The sequence below is a fragment of the Panthera pardus genome, unplaced genomic scaffold (assembly GCF_024362965.1).
Source record: "Panthera pardus isolate Hobbes unplaced genomic scaffold, ASM2436296v1 HiC_scaffold_21, whole genome shotgun sequence".
Classification (NCBI taxonomy): Eukaryota; Metazoa; Chordata; class Mammalia; order Carnivora; family Felidae; genus Panthera; species Panthera pardus.
The window spans coordinates 46,557,092-46,578,852 of NW_026526777.1; the positions used below are offsets into that span (position 1 = coordinate 46,557,092).

The following is a 21,761-nucleotide window of genomic DNA, read 5'->3' on the forward strand; positions in this document are numbered from 1 at the left end:
ATTAAATGAAAGCCTGCATGTGCTTACAACTACAAGCTTACCCTGGTGCCTGGTTTCTAATTATTATCTGTAAATAGCAACTTACCAACTGTTTTGGCCAAATGCATATTTGGCTTTTGGCCCTTCTCACAGCACCAACATTTCAACAAATATATCTGAAGTTCCACTGCCTTTACTGTTGGCCAGGAACCATCCTGGGTCTGTATTAGCTGTCTGGTGAAAACATTAGTAGAGCACCCATTAATTTAATTTTATTATTTTAAAGTATTTGCTTGGCTAACATCTGCTAACACCCACTTTAAAAAGGTTCCTCTATCATTTCTGTGTTTTGGTTAATAGCTCACTTGTGACCTAAAGGAGACTTGGGAATGTTGTGAGGAACTTTTTTTTTTCTTTTTTAATGGATAACTTGAGTTTAGCACTCTAGTATTTTCTCAGTATAAATAAATTTATTACTCACTATATCATAATTCTGGCGATTAGGTGGGATTAACTCAGTTTTTTATTAGTTATGTATTAAATTGAATTTAACCAGGATTTGAAAAAGTCAATTCATGCCTGTAATTAAAGTCATAAGTAAAATCTAGCCCATGATATATTCAGAAGAAGGTATTGTGGGTTTGGCATGATAATGCACACGCAGCTTTTGGAGGAAGGAGAATAGAGAAAAAGTCAACAAGTTGAATGGAATTCAACCTCCTGTTTAGAGTATGCAGACATCTTACCTCCTGCTTGGAGTATACAGACGTCTTACTGTTAACATAACATACTATTTATCTTATGAATTTCTTTTTATTCTTCTAATTTTTTTTAATGTTCATTTATTTTTGAGAGAAAGACCAAGACAGAATGCGAGCGGGGGAGGGGCAGAGAGAGAGGGAGACACAGAATCCCAAGCAGGCTCCAGGTTCTGAGCTGTTAGCACAGAGTCTAACATGGAGCATGAACCCACGAGCTGTGAGATCATGACCTGAGCCCAAGTCGGATCCTCTAACCCACTGAGCCACCCAGGTGCCCCATGAATGTTTCTGTCTAAAACAGTGTTCACCTAAATTCAAAATTGTAAGATGATTCCTTAAATGCTAGAAGGGAATTATGCGTATATCACATCTTCTTTATCCATTTATCCGTTGTTGGACACTTAAGATTGTTTCCGTGTCTTGCCTATTGTGAATAATGCTGTAGTGAGCATGAAAGTGCAGATATCTCTTTGAGATACTATTTCATTTCCTTCAAATATATACCCAGAAGTGGGATTGCTCAATCATATGGTAGTTCTATTTGTAATTTTTTGAGGAACATCCATGCTGGTCTCCAATTGGCTATACCAATTTCCATTCCCACCAATAGTGTACAAGGGTTTCTTTTTCTCCACATCTTCAACAACACTTATTATCTCTTGATTTTTTATAATAATCATTCTAACACACATGAGGTGATATCTCATTGTGGATTTGATTTGCATTTCCCTGATGATAAGTGATGTTGAGCACATTTTCATGTACCTATTGGTCACTTCTTAGTCTTCCTTGGAAAAATGTCTTATTTAGGTCCTTTGCCCATTATTTAATTATTTTGGATTTTTTGCTATTGAGTTGTATAAGTTTCTTGCTTGCTGGCTAGCTGGCTGGCTTGCTCCCTTCCCTTCCCTTCCCTTCCCTTCCCTTCCCTTCCCTTCCCTTCCCTTCCCTTCCCTTTCCAGAGCTAGAGGGAAAGAGAGTGAGCAGGGAAGAGGGAGAGGGGGAAGGAGAATCCTTAGCAGACTCTATGCCCAGCATGGAGCCCAGTACATGGCTCGATTTCATGACTGCTGAGATTGTGACCTGAGCTAAAATCAAGAGACAGACGCTTAACCAACGGAGCCACCCAGGCACCCCATATCAGTTTCTTATGTATTTCAGATATTACTCCCTTTTCAGATATATGGTTTCCAAAAGTTTTCTTGCATTTAGTGCATTGCCTTTTCATTTCATATAGCCTCCCTGGTTTTTGTTTGTCTACTGTTTGCATCGTTTTTCTTTGCTATGCAGAAGATTTTTAGTTGCTGTAGTCCCACTTGTTTATTTTGCTTTGTTGTTTGTACCTTTGGTGTCATATCCAAGAAATCATTGCTAAAGCAAATGTTAAGTACACTTTACTCTATGTTTTCTTCTAGGAGTTTTGTGGTTTCAGGTCTTACATTTATGGCTTTAATCCATTTCAAGTTAATTTTTGAGTACCACACTGTCTTGATTACATTGATTGATTTTCATATGTCAAACCAACCCTGCCTTCCTAGTATTAGTCCCTCTTGGTTATGGTGCTTAATTGGTTTTATATGTTGCTGGATTCACCTTACTAGTATTTTGTTGATTATTTTTATGTCTTTATTCATAAAGGATGTTGGTCTGTAGTGTCCTTTATTCACTTTCTCTGTCTGGTTTTGTTATCATGGTACAACTGGCCTCTTAGAGTGATTTGAGATGTGTTCCCTCTCTGCTCTATTTTGAAAGAGTTTGTGAAGTAATTTTCCTTAAATGTTTGGTTGCAGGACTTTATTACTAATGTAATTTTTAAGTTTTGCACATCTATTCAGATTTTCTACTTTTTCTTGAGCCAGTTTTAGTAATTTGTGACTTTGTATAAACCGTATATTTCATCTAGATTATCTAATTTGTTGGCACACACTGGTTTATAATATTCCCTTATAGTCCTCTTTAATTCTGTATGGTTGATCCTCTTTCATTTCTAATTGTAGTAATTTCATCTTCTCTCTTTATGTTTTGTCATGGTCAGCCTATCTAAAATTTTGTCCATATTGTTGATCTTTTCAAAATACCAGGTTTTAGTTTTGTTGATATCTCTTTCATCTTTTTATTGTCTATTTAATTTATTTGTACCCTAATCTTTATTTTTTTTTCCTTCCTTCTGCTTGTTTGGATTACTTTACTCTCTTTTTTCTGGTTTCTTAAGGTGGAATATTAAGTTATTGGTTTGAGATCTGTTTGTAATGCAGTTGTTTATGGCTACACATTTTACTCCAAGCATTGCTTTATGTGTATCCCATAAGTTTTGGTATGTTATCATTTTATTTTCATGTTTTCAGAGTTTTATCAAGTACCCCATATTATTTTTTAATATAATTTATTGACAAATTGGTTTCCATACAACACTCAGTGCTCATCCCAACATGTGCCCTCCTCAATCCCATATGATTTTTTTGATCACTTAGCTACTTAAGAGTGTGTTGCTTAATTTCCACATATCTGTGAATTTCTTAAGTCTTCTCTTATCATTGATACTTAATTTTGTTCCACTGTGGTTGCAGAACATACTTTGTATGATTTTTTGTCTTCCAAGATTTTATTTAATCCAAATTAGTTAAAATATAGTGTAGTATTGGTTTCAGGGTACTTTATATGATGTTAAGCCTTTTGAATGTATTGAGACTTGTTTTAAAGTCTAACATGGTCCATCCTTGAGAATGTTACAAATGCATTTAAGAAGAATGTGTATTCTTCTGTTATTGCATGGACTGTTCCATGTGTGTTTGTGGTTTATACTGTTGTTCAGGTCTTCCATTAGTTGTTAATTTCCTGTTCAGTTGTTCTATCCGTTATTGAAACTGAAATAATGATGCCTTCAATTATTTATTATTGAATTACCTGTTTCTCCTTTTGATTCTAAAAATTTTTGTTCCATGTGTCTTGAGATTCTGTTGTTATGTAAATGTATAGTTATAATTGTTATATTTTTTTAATGTGTTAAGACTCAGTATCATTTAAAATTACCCTACTTTGTTGCTAGTAATGATTTTTGTTTTGAAGTCCATTTTGTTTGATATTGATATAGTCTCCCTGGTTTTTGTTTGTCTACTGTTTGCATCGTTTATCTTTTTATGTCCTTTCACTTTCAACCTATTTGTATCTTTGACTCAAAAGTGTGTCTCTTGTAGACAACATACAGTTGGGTCATATTTTTGTTTTTTTTGTTTTAAATCCATTCTGCTAGTCTGTGCCTTTTGAGTAGTATTTAATCCATTTACATTTAATGTAATTACTGACATGATAGAGTGTATAGTCTACCATGCTATGTGTTTTTTATATGTATTATGTTATTTTGGTTTTTATGTTTCTCCATTACTGCCTTTTTTATTAAATAGATATTTCCTTATGTACCATTTTATTTCTCTTGTTTCTTTTACTGTATTTTTTTGAGTTTATTTTTAGTGATTACCTTGGGGATTACAATTAGCTTCTTAATTAACAATATTATACTTTGGATTAAAACCAATTTAATTTCAATAGTATAAAGAGTTTTGCTGCTTTATAACTCTCTTCCCTTTTCCCTCTTTTGTGCTATTCGTGCCACACAAATTACACCTTTATTCCTCATGACCCCATCAATACAGACTTATAATTATTGACTTATGCTGTTGTCTTTTATTTTTTATTAAAAAAAATTTTGGGGCGCCTGGGTGGCTCAGTCGGTTAAGCGTCCGACTTCGGCTCAGGTCACGATCTTGCGGTATGTGAGTTCGAGCCCCGCATCGGGCTCTGTGCTGACAGCTCAGAGCCTGGAGCCCGTTTCAGATTCTGTGTCTCCCCCTCTCTCTGACCCTCCCCCGTTCATGCTCTGTCTCTCTCTGTCTCAAAAATAAATAAATGTTAAAAAAAAAAAATTTTAAAAAAATTTTTTTAATGTTTGTTTATTTTTGAGAGACAGCAAGAGATAGAGTGTGAGCAAGGGAGGGGAAGAGAGAAGGAGACACAGAATTCAAAGCAGGCTCCAGGCTCTGAGCTGTCAGCACAAAACCTGACATGGGGCTCGAACTCATGAACTGTGAGATATGACCTGAGCTGAAGTCAGACACCTAACCAACTGAGCCACCCAGGCACCCCTATGCTGTTGTCTTTTAAATCAGAGAGGAGAAAAAATAGTTTTGCTCAAAATACACAGTTTTACTGTTTTTATTATTAGTTACATCTACTAGTGCTCTTTTATTTTTTCATGTGTATTAGAGTTACTATTTATTTGTAGCCTGAAGGACTCTCTGCAGTATTTCTTGTGAGGCTGGAGACTAGCAATGAATGCTCTGGTTTTTTTTTTTTTATTTCCATGAATGTTTTAATTTCTCCTTCTGAAGGATAGTTTTGCTTAAGATAGAATTCTTTGTTGATAGTCTTTTTCTTTCCTCACTCTTAATAAGTCGCCCAGTGCTTTGTGGCCTCCATTTTTTTAAATGAAAAATCAACTATTGGATTTATTGAGAATTCCTGTATATGATAAATCACTTCTCCATTTTGCTGCTCTTAAGATTGTCTCTTTTTTTTATGATATACCCAAGTTGGAATTTGTTAAACTTCTTTAAAGTTGAAGTTTGTTGAACTTCTTAAATGTGTACATTAATGTTTTCCCTCAAATTTGGGAAGGTTTCAACCACCTTCATTTCTTCAAATGTTCTTTCTACACTTTCTCTCCTCTCCTTTGGGACTTACATTATGCATAATACTTGATGGTGGCCCATAACCCTCAGGCTCTGTTCTGTTGATTTTTCTTTGTTCTTTTTTTCTTTCTGCTTCTAAACTTGGATAATCTCAATTGATCTCTCTTTAAGTTACTGACTCTTTCTTCTTCCAGCTCAAATATTGCACTTTAAAATTTCAGACTTTCTATTTGGTTCTTTCTACAATTTCCAGTTCTTAGTTGATACTCCCGGTTTAGTGAAACATCATTCTCCTACTTTCCTTTAGATCTTTAAAAGTGGTTTCTTTTAGCTCTTGGAATGTACTTAAAATAGCTGAGTTAAAGTCTTTGTCTAGGGGTGCCTGTTAAGTGTCGTACTCTTGATTTCAGCTTAGGTCATGATCTCACAATTTGTGGGATCGAGCCCTGCATCAGGCTCTGTGCTGACAGCATGAGCCTGCTTGGAAGTCTCTCTTTCCCTCTCTCTCTGCCATCCCCTGCTCACATTCCCTCTCCCTCTCTCTATCTTAAAATAAATAAATAAACATTAAAAAAAATAAAGTCTTTGTCTAAGAAGTTCAACACCTGGGCCTCCTCATGGACATTTTCTCTTGACTGCTTCTTTTCTTGTGCATGGACCATGCTGTCTTATTTCTTTGCATGTTCCATAATTTTGTGTTGAAAAGTAGACATTTTAAATAATATAATGTGGCATAAAAAGATGCAGAGCATCACTAATCATAAGGGAAAAGCAAATCAAAACTACAATGAGATGGGATGCCTGAGTGGCTTAGGTAGTTAAGTGTCTGCCTCTTGGTTTCAGCTCAGGTGATGATCTTGCAGTTTGTGAGTTTGAGCCCTGCATCAGGCTCTGCACTCTGGATGCAGATCCTGCTTTGGATCCTCTGTATCCCATTCTCTCTGCCCATCCCTCACTTGTTCTCTCTCTCTCTCTCTCTCTCTCTCTCTCTCTCTCTCTCTCTCTCTCTGTCTCTCTCAAAAATTAATAAACATTTTAAAAAACTTCAATGAGATATCACCTCACACCTGTCAGAATGGCTAAAGTAAAAAAGACAAGCAAGTGTTGGTAAAGATGTGGAGAGAAAGGAACACTCATGCACTGTTGGTGGGAATGCAAACTAGTGCAACCACTGTGGAAAACAGTATGGAGGTTCCTCAAAAACTTAAAAATAGAATTATCTTCTGACCCAGTAATTCTACTATTGGGTATTTACCCAAAGAATACCAAAACACTAAATCAAAAAGATATATGCACTCCTATGTTTACTGCAGCATTACTTATAATAGCCAAATTATGAAAGCAACCTAAGTGTCCACTGATAGATGAATGAATAAAGAAGAGGTTTTATACACACACACACACACACACACACACACACACACACACACACACGTACACATATGTGTGTATGTGTGTACCCACATATATATATAATGGAATATTAGCCATAAAAAAGAATGAAATCTGGCCATTTGCAACAATATGGGTGGATCTAGAGAGTATAACGCTAAGTGAAATAGTCAGAGAAAGACAAATACCATATGATTTCACTCATATGTGGAATTTAAGAAACAAAACAAATTAACAGAAAAAAGAGATAAGCAAAGAAAACAAACAAAAACAAAGCAGACTTAATAGAGAACAAACTGATGGTTACCAGAGGGTAGGGGGATGGGTGAAGGGGATTAAGAGAATACTTACCATGATGAGCAATGAGTAATGTATAGAAGTATTGAATTACCATATTGTACACTTGAAACTAATATAACACTAAACATTAAATATACTAGAATTAAAAAATTTAGAAAAATAATATAATGTGGCAATTTTGGAAGTCATATTCTCTTCTTTCCATAATTAGTGTTATTGTTGTCACTGTTGTTGCTGGGTTTTTTTGTTTGCATCTTCTGTTTTTTTTATTTAGTGAATAGGTAGAATACTGGTACCCCCCAAAATTCACATCCTACTCCTAGAACCTGTGAATATGTTAGGTAACATGCAAAGAGGAATTAAGAATACAAATGGAATTAAGTTGTTAATCAACTGACCTCAAAATAGGGAGATTACCCTGGATTATCCAGGGTACCCAGTGTGATCAGAAGGACATTAAAAGTGGAAGAGGGAGGCAGGACTTCACAGTGATAGGATGAGAGAGTCTTATGAGTCCGCCCCACATCTCCATTGCTGATTTTGAAGATGGAAGGCAGGAGGGTGAAAACCAAAGAATGTAAGTGTCCTCTCTAAATTGGAAAAGACAAGGAAATAGATTCTCCTCTGCAGCTTACAGAAAGGAATTGCGCCCTTTTGAGACATTTGTTTTAACCTGGTGAGACTGTGTTGTACTTCTCACCCATAGAACTGTAAGATAATAAATTTGTATTGTTAAACTATCAAGTTTGAGGCAATTTGTTGTGAAAGCAAAAGGAAACTAATATGGTAAGTTTTCTCAACAATTCCTGTGAAATCTGTTTTTACAGACTTTAACATGCCCCTGGGGAAAAGGCTGCACTGAGCAAACTGAACCTGCTGAATAAAGACAAGTCCTTTGAGTGTGGATTTCCAGGGAAGGGCCAAATAGGTCAAACAGTGCCAGTTTTCTAGGAATGGTGCCCTTAGGTAGTTCCAAACCCATTCTGCTTCTTTCAGTATCTGCTGCTTTTTTCACCGTGTTTGCTAGGTTATTTGTTTTCAAGATTACTGCTGAGCTGGGGAGAGAGTGTTGGGAATAGAGGGAGATAAAATGCCATGAAACTCACTGTTCTTAATGAGATTTAGCTTTTTTTCTTGAATAAACACTTCTTGGATTGTTGCAAGTCTTTGGTTAATTTCCAGAGTTCTGAAAAAGTTGATTTTGACAAATTTTCCAGTGTTCTTGTTTCTTTTATGGAGGAGTGGATTTTCAGAGTTCTTTGCCATTCTTGCTGACGTCTAATCTTTTTCCTTTAAGTTCTCTAGGGGAGTGAAAAATAGCCAACCTACTCCATAGCTCTTGCATTTCTTATTCATACCATAATGTTTTATTGCAGCAGCTACATAGTCTGTCAAAGCCTTCAGTGATCACTTCAGTCCAGAAGGCTTCAAGTGAGTATTTAAATAACTGTTTTGAAGGAATGTGCCATGGACTAACTATTTTTCCTTTTGTTGGAAAAGTCAGATAGCCCTATTTAAAGGTTTTTGTCCTTAAATACAGTATCATTCTTCTGAATTCAGTGCAGAGAACAGAAACATTCTAGGCTTTCAAACAGGAAGGGTTAACGCATTAAATTAAGTGGATACAGATATAAAGGAAGAGTGGGTTGTAGGCTTTCCCTTTAGGAACAACCTCCAGAAATACAGAGATCTGACCCACCAAGACATTTACCCCTTGAGGACAGATTTTATTTTAAATTTGTTGAAAATCAGCTTTTGTTGTTTTTGCTTATTTTCTTTGGTGCTCTCTTCTGCTTTCATTTTTATTGTTTCTCTCTCCCTGACTTCTTTTGGTTTATTTTATTGGATTCCCGGTTGAATGTGCTTACAACATTTATTTTTATTATTTCTTAGTTTTTAAATATATTCATTGGAGGCTTTAGGATTTCCTTTGAGTACTATACTCTACAGCTAGGTGACATCCTATATGTTTTAATTATAATCAATCTCATATTTTATTTTTTTGTAATCATATACTTTTATCTTGATTTTTTCTTTAATGAAGTTATCCTCCTGTAAAGAGCTTTATATTTTTGTTTTTGACCTCTACTTATTTTTATTATAGTTTATTAAATTGTAGTTATAAATGCCTTATTGAGATTCTGTGGCCTAATATACAGTCAGTTTTGAAAATATTCTATTGGCATTTGAGAAATGTATATGTCTTGTTAACTATAAATGCACCTACACACACATATGCACATACAATCTGGATGGGTAATATTATTTTTCAAACTCTTTGAAACTTAATTTTTATTTCACTATAGTCAATTCCTAAGAAAGTGCACTAAAATATGCTCCTTTTAGATTTTTCAAAATTGTCCTGCTTTTTAACAAATTTTGCTTTGTTATTCAATGCATATAGCATTGCCATTAAAATGGACTCTTTGTTTCTTGTGAGCTGTCAAGCAAAAGAAAGCAGGTAGCTTTATTATATTTGATGCTTTTTGCTTAGGATACCAGTTTGTTAGAAACTGATATGATCCTGCTTTCCTAGTACACCTTTGCCCAACTCTTTACTGTTAGCATTTTTGTGGGTTTTTTATTTATGCTCTTTATCCACTTGGACTTTTTTTTATTAAAGAAAATAGCATTAACCCACAAATGTGTTAACTCTTTGTCTATTGTACAAAGAAAATGAGTTCATTCACATTTATACTCTTGATTCACATATTTGATTTTATTTCTTCCATCTTATTTAGTTCTAATAATTTTTCTTGTTTTCCTTTCTCCTTTTCCTCTTCTGTTTTTAATAGATTAATGAATAGATGGAGTGGGGTTGAAGGGTTCCAGTGCACTGAATAAGTTTAGCAAATCTTTAAAATGTAGTTTTTATATAAACTTCAGATACTAACTTACATTTACAGCATCTTCTCACAATAAGATAAGACCTCTAGTTTACTTGTGAGTTTTTCATCCTGGCGTCATTCCTATATTACCTGAGATCGTGTAGGAAACATAGGGCATTGCTATTCTATGTTGTTATTCCTTTTATACTACACCTCTTGGACTTTCCAAATTCCTACTTTATTATATGCACACTGAATCGTAAAGTAGCATTATCTGTGATGTTTAAAATTTAAAATAGGTGTGCCTGGGTGGCTCAGTCATTTAAACATTGGACTTTGGATTTCACCTCAGGTCTTAATCTCACGGTTTGTGAGATCGAGTCCTGTGTTCGGCTCTGTGCTGACAGTGTGGAGTCAGCTTGGGATTCTCCCTCTCTCTCTCTCTCTCTCTCTCTCTGCTTCTCCCTCACTTATGCATGCTCACTCTCTCTCAAAATAAACATTTTTTAAAAGTTAAAATTAAAAATATAGTTTTCTATTTTATTTTACTAACAATTTAATTATAACTTTTATATCAAAAGAAAAAACTGCGATACACCAAAAAAAGACTCTTAATTTTTCTGAAATGCTTTAAGATTATACTCTACAAAGATAAAGTCAGATATTTTGAGAAATAGATTTCCCTTTCACTGGAAGAGTTCAAATGGGATAGCTTACTTCTTGTTAAAGGCAATTCATCATCAGACTAATCAGGTTAATTGGAATAGAAAAATAGTCCTTTAGCTTTCTTTGCTACCCTGCTAATCTATAATTCTGAGGATTTTCCTATTTGCGCACAGAGGAATGGATGATCCTAAAAACTTATTGAGATCTTTTTTTTTTAATCCTGTTCTCCAATTCTACTTAATAGTATACTTGACTTTTATTCCAAGTATATCAGTATATGTATGTGAAAGGAAGAAAGGAATGATAATTTCCACCGAACAAATAGTTTTTGTTTAAATAGCCTACTTATGTGAATTAATTATGTTTGGGCGTCTTGCAGAACCGCCTAGCCTGGAGGATGCAGGGAAGATGTTGAATGAGACGGTGGTGCTGAACAACCCCATTCAGTTGGAGTGCAAGGCAGCTGGCAACCCCTTGCCCGGTAGGTTTACCTGTAGAGTCTCTGACATTTTAAGATTTCTGGGAAAAGCTAAACCTGTTTATGAGCACCATATAGCAATTACTAATAAAGGAAAGATTATAGGATACATTCTAAGGGTAAAGCATTGATAAGGATATCAGGAGGTGGATGATATTTTTGAATTTTCATTGCTTCTAACTCTATGAAATAATTTACCCATTTGAACAAGGTAGTAATATGGGAATAATTAATCCTCTTATTGCCCTTACTGTGGCCACAAAACTCACAATGGTATTTTTTATACATTTATGTTGGAAAATATTTGTTTTCTCTAGTTCAAATTGATTATCTTTATAATAATCAGTCATTTGATGAGACTATTATTTTGTTGATTCTCGTCACTAGTAAGTTATCAATATGAATCAAGAATAATATAATTTTTAGGTTAATGGTATATAGTCTTTGGTTTTGATAAAATGCATAGACAAAATTTTTTATTGATAAGAGAAGTATAAACAACAAAAAGAAATAGAACTGGTTAAAAGCTTGCTATCAAACAATACTGATATATTAGACATAATAAAAAGGGTATTTGCTTTATAATTTCATTTTCAGGACTCTTATATTAGTTTGGCTATTCATGTTTTTCTTAGGGTTACCTCCTCCTCAAAACCAATCCTAAAGAGATTCTTAAACTGTTTAAATTTGAATGACAAGCAAAAGACTAAAGCAATTATTAGTATTTTGGTTAAGCTCCAATTTAGTGGTATCAAGCTTTTAAAAGAAAGCTTTCTCTCTTTTTCCTCTTACAGCTATTACATGGTATAAAGATAATCGTCCACTCTCGGGGTCCACCAGTGTGACTTTCTTGAACAGAGGACAGATCATTGATATTGAAAGTGCCCAGATTGCTGATGCTGGTATATATAAATGTGTGGCCATCAACTCAGCTGGAGCTACAGAGTTATTTTACAGTCTACAGGTCCATGGTTAGTGCCACTTCCTCTAGATTCACTGGAGTAAAAACGCATTCAAAATGATTAAGTGCTTCTATAAAACTTTAGCATAAATATTTAACATAGTGTGTTTTGTTATCTTTCTAAAGGTGCAGTGTTCTAAAACTGATGAATGTTTTCATTTCCTGATTCCTATTAAAATTCTCTAGTTTCACATGCTGTTGAGCTTAAGATTGCTTCTATATATTCAATGTAATCCCAATCAAAATAGCACCAGCATTCTTCTCTGAGCTAAAACAAACAATCCTAAAGTTTAAATGGAACCACAGAAGACCCTGAATAGCCAAAGTCATGTTGAAAAAGGAAACCAAAGCTGGAGGCATCATAATCCCAGACTTTAGCCTGTACTACAAAGCTGTAATCATCAAGACAGTATAGTATTGGCCCAAAAACAGACACATAGACCAATGGAATAGAATAGAGAACCCAAATTGGACCCACAAATGTATAGCCAACTAATCTTTGACCAACCAGCAAAGAGTATCCAATGGAAACAGTCTCCTGAGCAAATGGTGCTGGGAGAGCTGGACAGCAACATGCAGAAGAATGAAACTGGACCACTTTCTTAACACCATACACAAAAATAAATTAAAATGGATGAAAGACCTAAATGTGAGACAGGAAACCATCAAAATCCTAGAGGAGAAAACAGGCAACAATCTCTCTGACCTCAGCCACAGCAACTTCTTAATTGACATGTCTCCGAAGGCAAGGGAAATAAAGGCAAAAAAATGAACTATGGGGCCTCATCAAGATAAAAAGCTTCTGCACAGCAGGGAAACAATCAACAAAACTAAAAGGCAACCGATGGAATGGGAGAAGCTGTTTGTAAAAGACATATTGGATAAAGGGTTAGTATCCAAAATCTATAAAGAACTTACCAAACTCGACACCTGAAAAACAAATAATCCAGTGAAGAAATAGACAGAAGGCATGAATAGACACTTTTCCAAAGAAGACATCTGGATGGCTAATACACATATGAGAAAATGTTCAACATCACTCATCATTAGGGAAATACAAATCAAAACCACACTGAGATACCACCTCACACCAGTCCAAGTGGCTAAAATGAACAACTCAGGAAACAACAGGTATTGGCTAGGATGTGGAAAAAGGGGAGCCCTCTTTCACTGTTGGTGAGAATGCAAACTGGTGCAACCACTCTGGAAAACAGTGTGGAGATTCCTCAAAAAATTAAGAATAGAACTACCCTATAACCCAGGAGTAGCACTAGTAGAAATTTATACAAAGGATACAGGAGTGCTGATTCATAGGGGCACATGTACCCCAATGTTAATAGCAGCACTATCAACAATAGACAAATTATGGAAAGAGCCCAAATGTCCATCAACTAATGAATGGCTAAAGAAGATGTAGCATATAGAGACAATGGAATACTACTCGGCGATGAAAAAGAGTGGAATCTTGCCATTTGCAACAATGTGGATGGAACTGGAGGGTATTATGCTCAGTGAAATAAGTCAGTCGGAGAAAGCAGATACCATACGTTTTCACTCATATGTGGAATTTGAAAAACTCAACTGAAGACCATAATGGAAGGGAAGGAAAAATAAGTTATAAACAAAGAGGGAGGCAAACCATAAGAGACTGTTAAATACAGAGAACGAACTGAGGGCTGATGGGGGTTGGGAGTATGGGGTTGGGGAAAATGGGAGATGGGCATTTAGAAGGGCATGTGTTGGGATGAGCAATGGGTGTTGAATGTAAGGGATGAATCATGGGAATCTACTCCTGAAGCCATGACTACACTGTATACACTGTATATTAGCTAACTTGACAATAAATTATTAAAATTAAAAAAATTAGATGAACTGTTGAAATAGTCATCAATGATCTTATCAACTTATGGCAATAACCTTATTTGTAAATATTGTCTATCAAAATCATAGGTTTTGGCCAAAGAAAGATTTCAAATTATTATCTCTAATAATGCTTTTAAGACAACGAGGTAGTCATAGATACAGTGGAGGAAGACACACACACACACACACACACACACACACACACACACACACACGGAAATCAAGAAATAAAAACACTCTGCTGTTAAAAACTGGATTTCCTAAGCAAAGTAGCTTTCCTCAATTGTAAATATTGATAATTGCACTACTTACCTCAAAGGATAGCTATAAATAGAATCTCAAAATAATGTGAAAGAACTCACCAAAACAAAACAAAACAAAACAAAGCCACCAAAAACCCACATGTGAAAATACAACTATAGACATTATATATACTTTTAATTATTTTGAGGTGAAATATTCTGTAATGTTAACATAACTTCCTTTTATTTATTTTTTATTTCTTTTCAGTGCCCCCATCGATTTCTGGCAGCAGTAACATGGTGGCAGTGGTGGTTAATAACCTGGTGAGGTTAGAATGTGAAGCCAGAGGTATCCCTGCCCCAAGTCTGACCTGGTTGAAAGATGGCAGCCCTGTCTCTAGTTTCACTAATGGGATACAGGTACTCTTTGTTATTTCTTAAGGGCAATCTACCACCTGATTATTAAATACAGTACAAACAGGTAAAGCTATTAACCAGATTTGGAAAATATGAATTAACAATTGTTATCCAAAAACATACACATAAATATACATCCATAAATACCATAGCCACACTTGGGATTTCTAAACAATTCTTTAAAACGCACTACATATAAGAATTCTTTTATTTCATATGTAGGTACTATATATTGACCATTTGTTTTAGCCTCTTTCTTTCTTTCTTTCTTTCTTTCTTTCTTTCTTTCTTTCTTTCTTTCTTTCTTTCTTTCTTAAGTTCATTTATTTATTTTGGGAGAGAGAGTGCACAAGTATGGGAGGGGCAGAGAGAGAGATGGAGAATCCCAAGCAGGCTCCATGCTGTCTGCTTGGAGCCCAGCACAGAACACAAACTCATGAACCATGAGATCATGACCTGAGCCAAAACTAAGAGTCAGGTGCTTAACCGATTGAGCCACCCAGGCACCCCCATCTGTTTTACTTGCTTCCTACCTCCCCATCTCTATTCCCTGCCACCACCACAAAAGATACCTCGCACAAAGAAATGTTGATCAACAGGGGTGCCTGGGTGGTTTAGTCAGTTAAGCATCCAACTCTTGGTTTCAGCTCAAGTCATGATCTCACAGTTCATGGGTTTGAGCCCCGTGTCAGGCTCTGTACTGACAATGCAGAGCCTGCTTGAGACTCTCTCTCTTTCCCTCACTCTCTCTGCTCCTCCCCTTCTCTCTTTCTCTCTCAAAAAGAAAAATGTTGATCAACAGTAAAAACAGGAATTTCCTCATAAAATTTATATTTAAATGTTTGGAAATATTAATGAATTAGAGAGAGAACCATATAGACTGTATTTAATTTTACAAAAACATAAAATAATAAAGTAAGAAATACTAGAAAGGCAACATTGTAAGAAATGAAATTTGAGTCTGAGAAAGCATTTAAGTGCTTTACATTGACTCAAAATTAAAAATATAGAAGCATAAAATATAAAAATAAAAATATAGAGCCTGGGTGGCTCACTTGGTTAAGTGTCTGACTCTTGATTTCAGACCAAGTCATGATCTCACAGTCATTAGATTGAGCCCCGTGTTGAGCTCTGCACTGACAGTGAGGAGCCTGCGTGGAATATTCTCTCTCTCTCTCTCTCTCTCTCTCTCTCTCTCTCTCTGCCCCTCTCCGCCCCTCTCCCACTCTTGTGGGCATTCTCTTTCTCTCTCTCAAAATAAATAAATGGACATTAAAAAATATATAGAAGCACATACATCTCATTTAAAGTATACTTTAGTTTTATTTTGCTTAGCAGGGAATTTAGTTCTCCCACCAATCTACTTCTTTAGCTTTTCTCAAAAATCCAATGCTTGCAGAATTTGGGACCATAAAAGACCCAGACTTGATGTCAATATTTTAGAAGTACCACTAGACTAATGGGTTAAAAAGCTATGAATATGACTAATTTATTTGGCTGCTATTTTGCTATTCATCGTAACTTCTTATTTATTCTACCCAAGAAAATTAGAAGGGAAATTAGCTCCTCTTGTTCTCACTTATTCTCATCTTTCTCCCCTGGTGGCTTTCTTTCTCTCTGTAGTGAGTATAGATGGGATTGGACTATCACTTGATCTTGTTTTCAGTGATTGCTAAGTTTGGTTCTAGCTTTTTTTTCACAGTCTTCTTTCAAAGATAGGATGGGAAGTAGATTTTACGATGGTTGCCCACTAAAAATAAAATAAAATAAAATAAAATAAAATAAAATAAAATAAAATAAAATAAATCTGACAGGAAATAAAATGAAATAAATAAAATAAAAAATATCCAAGTGGAACTCTTTCCGGAGGCAAATGTCAATTGATCAACCTCAGAAAATAGGAGAAAAAGGCTGTTTATGCATATGTTTCTCAGAGGGGCATGTTAGTTATTTATCTTTCTTATCATTGATAGGTTCTGTCTGGAGGCCGCATCCTAGCACTGACCAGCGCACAAATCAGTGATACCGGGAGATATACCTGCGTGGCAGTGAATGCTGCTGGGGAGAAACACAGGGACATTGACCTTAGAGTATATGGTGAGATATTTTAATAATTACTTCTGCTCTGATATAGATGTGTTTACTTCCTAAGATCATTGAGGAAGTTAAGGAAAGTTGTTGATAAAGAACTATGAGCAATAGAAATGATATCACAGTATCAACTCAAATCAAATTCTACCTTTCTGCCTTGTATTTCACTTTGACTGATTTTCCTTTCTTAAAGTTCTGAGAAATTAAGATAAGCATACATCCAGCATGCCGGGTATTGGTTTCACAGAATACTCTGAAGAACAGATGGCTATGGAAAGCAGCTTTGCAATTTGAAAGATAAAATCTCACTAAAGAAAGCGTCTGTTCAAGTAGCTCTCTTGATCCATTCTACTCAGCGCCTAGATTTTATTACTTTTAAGTTACAATCAGCATATTTTGTAGTCCATGCTATGTCTATGAATTAAAGGCTATTTGAAAAGCAAAAGTTAAACTAAGCATAAATTTAGATAAAATTCAAGTTTTTTCTACTTACGATGCAGCCATAAGGTACAAAAGGAAATGTCTAATTCTATCACAGCAAAAGTCCTCCTGCACAAAGTTTGGTCCTAATTGGGCTCCATCCATAAAATGTGCTTTTCATTCCACAATTTAGTTTACCTTTCCATTTAGAGCTGTTTTAGACTTTTTTCAGCGTCTTATTTGAATTATATTCCTTAGTCATGGAATAATGGAATTGTTTCTCTGTGCCCCCTCAAAGAGTATCTGGATTTTTTTTTCTATTTTAATTCCAGTATAATTCACGTAGTATTATATTAGTTTCAGGTGTACAATCCTAAGTCCTCCCTCACTTCCAAATAGTTCATTCCTATTCCAAATATATCACTTTTTTTTTTTTTTTACCTTCAAACCATGTGGGTTGACTGCTCTTTATACATTTGCCAAAAGCAAATGTAATGATCACAAATAACTTATAAGTCATAGTTTTTTGATAGAAAAAAAAAAAAGCCTTGTTACAGAATGGCTAACTTGTATGACAAATTGAGCTGGAAAGTCCCAGTTGGCCTTAGTAAACTATGTTCTCTCTTTTCTGTTGCTTCTGCAGTCGACGTGAGTCCACATTCCGCCTCCAGCTTTGCTGGTGCTATGTGTTTGACATAACAGATGTGTCTAAAATGCCCAGGCCCAGGGAATCTACTTCTTCCTTAAATCTAACTGGGTCATTTTTATGTATTATGAAGAATTGGAATGCTGTCAATCTGAAACATCCTTAGAGAGTGATTCATTAATCAATCTAAGTATATGATCCAAAAGCTCCTGCAATCATTAGCGAGCAAGTGGAGGGATGACAAGAGTATTCTCTGAGTTTTAGTCAGCAGTGAAAATCTGGGAATGGCTCCTTCCGTTTCTACATTGGTTAATGTCAAAAGTGCTGGAGAGATGATAGAGAATTGGTATTTTCCAGGAGTCATAAAGACATGCATCACTATTTTTTACCATTTGCCAAGACATTTCCATGCCACCCTTTTGGTCTGAAAACTGGGACTTTTCCTCTGTTATAAAAGTCAGATGGCTAGCTAATATGTTTGAAAATGTGGACATGTATTCAGCATTTAAAATGTAGATGCAGGGGCACCTGGGTGGCTCAGTCGGTTGAGCGTCCGACTTCGGCTCAGGTCGTGATCTCGCGGTATGTGAGTTCGAGCCCCGCGTCGGGCTCTGTGCTAACTGCTCAGAGCCTGGAGCCTGCTTCCAATTCTGTGTCTCCCTCTCTTTCTGCCCCTCCCCCACTCATGCTCTGTCTCTCTCTCTCTCTGTGTGTCAAAAATAAACATTAAAAAAAGTGTAAAAAAATAATAAAATTTTTTTAAAAATGTAGATGCATAGCAAGCAAATAAAGAAATAAAGCCAGCAAGAAAGAATAAAACTGAAATTAGTTTCCAATCTGTCCTCCATTCTTAGCATTATCTCTATATATCGTATTCCTATAGTAGTATATATAGTAGTAACGTTGACAATCTCACGTCTCATTGGAGCCTAATGAAGGTCTATCCCCAGCAGTAAACCCCTTCAGATTTACATTGTAGATTGTGGGGGTGATAAGAAGAGTAGACAGTGGGTAAAAGAGCTTTCCCCACTCTTGTAACTACAAGAGTAGTTCATTAAAAAATTTTTCTCTAGTATAAAACCAGAATGGCGCTAAAACAAGAGAATTGGGTTTTTAAATGATTATGACTCCTGTAGTACCTTTTCTTTAAACCTAAGCTCAGAGAACTTTGATAGACATCACTTGTGCTCCAGCACCTGAACAAGTATAACCCTATAGCAGTGCTGATTTTGATAATTAAATGTAACAAGTTTAATGCATAGGATGAGAAACAGACATAATACACCCCTTCCTAAGCAGCACAACCACAAAGCTAAATAGGGATAACATCTAAGGAAGCTGAGGTCTAAAGGGCAGAAGCTTGTTCTCTTCTCAGACTAAACAAAAAGTTGGGAATGAAAAGACAGAAAATATAGATGAGTTTCAGTAATAGATACCCTCAGCTGTAATTAGATTTGCTTTAATTTATGTTCCTTAGGAAACAAATACGCTGTTGTTTTTGCATTTTTCCTCTCAATTTAAAAAAAATCTGGTTTCTTTTTGAACTTGATCCAACTCATTTAGCTATAAAGAAAAATAATTGGAAGAAAATATTTGGGAATAAATTACCATTCTGCTTTTGTGAATTATTTCTGACTTTTACTTCCACCAGCAGTCATAAAGAATTCACGTTCTTTTGTAAATTCTATAAATACTCTAAGATAAACATATTTTTATACGGTCATGGTACTTTTTTATGCACCGAGACCAGACTTTACCTGAAATGATTTCCAACCTGTTAAATTGGCTACTTTTTAAACGGCTGTTTGTGCTAAGACTGATGAGCACATCTGTTTTCATAATACCTTAGAAAATGGCCAACTGTGCTGCTTTTGCTAATATGATAGCAGTTTTAATCTCAGACTGGTTGTATATCTTTTATCTAATGTGTCACATATTAAAAACAATCCCACTGTTTTCCATTCCCCATAGAATAAGCTTATCGAGAGCCAGATGTCTGTGTGTGCTTGAATTTAGCAAAGGTGCATCGAGAATCTCTGCACAAATGCTCTGTTACTCTACTCCAACTATTGCATGTGGCATTTCTTTGCATCATGGCATCAGTACCTTTGGGTTTAGCACAGGTCCTGCATCCAGAAATAGTACGAAAAAGTGGCCTTTAGTTTATATGCCTTTCCCTCTGTAGGAGACATGGTAGCAAAGAAACCTCCTGGTTGCAGAATCGCAGTGTTACTAGTCAAAACCTATCACGTTTGTTGTCGTTTTGCCACATGCCACAGTATCCAGCCCGAGATGATGGCACATGGACTATAGAGTAACGATCCTTACCACAAAAAACTTACTTCAATCAAAGCATTTGTTAAATCCCTCAGGATTCATTTCACTGCAGCTTAACCTTTCTTGTGAAAAAAAAAAAAAATACTACAAATATGGTACGTTTCCTACAGTCCTGAATAATTAGGGGATTTAGTGAGAAATGGCCAAGGAAATTCCTCTGTGTGTTTTTTCAGAGTGACCCCTTTGTAACGGGCCTGATTTCATCATTAGTTTGTGTTTTTTTGAAGTATTATAAATACAGGCCTGAAAGAGCCCTCACGAGGTTTTGGAGCCCACCCTCTCCTTCTTGGCAGGGCTGTACCTAAACCATCTGAGACAAATGATTGTTTACTCTATTTTTTAATACACCCAAGGGAAGGAGGTTCCTTAGACTTCTCCAAGAGCACACTGCAGCGTCTGACAAGCTCAATAGCCAGGGGATTCTAATTTTAATCTCATTAAAATTTCAACTCATTTCCTCCTTTTATGTAATTGTATGTTGTACAGCTGGTCACTGCTTTCGTTTTGTTCTTTATTGTGTCATTTATCCCACATGGTCTTTATTTTATAGAAAGCTGACAAGGCATCGTGGAAAACCAAAAAGAGCTCTAAACTGCAAGTCAGAAGACTCCTAGCTTTGCTACAAATTAGTTACATAATTTCTTTGTTCTCCAAATTTTTATTTAAATTCTAAGTCACATTATTTTAAATCAGTCATTGTCTGTCACTCACCTCACGTTTTATATACCGTGAGGTGGGACTGGATGATCTCTTTCAACTGTATTTTTTAATTTTGCCTCTGTGTCTATAAAGTTTATTTTCCTTTGCAAAAAAAGATATAAATAAATATCAAAAGTATATATATGCTTTTAATTATTGCTATTTCCAAAATGTTTCACGAGTGACTTACCACTTTGGAAATCTTAAGCAGGAACATCTAGTTCAAAAAGTTTCTGAAATAGGCAGTTGGGGAGAATTTCCAGTTCTAAAACTTCTTAAAGTGAAAGGTTAGCAAAAAGTATTTCTGTTCAATAGGAACACGTTAATCAGTGACTTATTAATACTTGACTGAACCAAATGAAGCAGAGGGTATGCTGGAATTATAGTGATCCTACATCTTAAAAGAACAAATAAAGCTATTCTGTGTATGTCCTGATGATTAATAAAGATAAGCAGTGTACTGGCCTGTTTTATCCTGAGGGAAACCCCATCTTTCACTTAGTTCCACCAAATATTATGGGAGAAGAACAGAACATCTCTGTCCTCATTAGTCAAGCCGTGGAGCTGCTATGTCAAAGTGATGCTATCCCCCCACCTACTTTGACTTGGTTAAAGGACGGCCGCCCCTTGCTGAAGAAACCAGGCCTCAGTATCTCTGAAAATGGAAGTGTGTTAAAGGTAAGGCTATGGGTTCATATACTTCTTCTTATAATATTCCTAAGCTCATGGCTTTGGTATTAAAGTTGCCTGTCTAGGGGCACCTGGGTGGCTCAGTCAGTTAAGCGTCCGACTTTGGCTCAGGTCATGACCTCACAATTCATGAGTTCAAGCCCCGCGTCGAGCTCTGTACTGACACTCAGAGTCTGGAGCCTGCTTGAGATTCTGTGTCTCCCTATCTCTCTGCCCCTCCCCTGCTCGCTTTCTTGTGTCTCTCTCCCTCTCAAAAATAAATAAACATTAAAAATTTTTTTAAAAATTGCCTATCTATAAGCGTTC

At 35.8% G+C, this 21,761-nt stretch overlaps 1 protein-coding gene across 4 annotated transcripts in view; it reads left to right on the top strand.

Annotated features, from left to right (window-relative positions):
* The window catches only part of HMCN1 (hemicentin 1), a 495,740-nt gene that overhangs the window by 322,214 nt on the left and 151,765 nt on the right, over nt 1-21,761 (top strand). For all 4 annotated transcript variants that reach the window (XM_053909192.1, XM_019426820.2, XM_019426835.2 and 1 more), the window contains 5 exons: nt 10,991-11,092; nt 11,884-12,060; nt 14,424-14,575; nt 16,546-16,669; nt 21,268-21,443. In XM_053909192.1, coding sequence (XP_053765167.1) covers nt 10,991-11,092; nt 11,884-12,060; nt 14,424-14,575; nt 16,546-16,669; nt 21,268-21,443 — 731 coding nt within the window. The remainder of the gene's footprint in view (nt 1-10,990; nt 11,093-11,883; nt 12,061-14,423; nt 14,576-16,545; nt 16,670-21,267; nt 21,444-21,761) is intronic.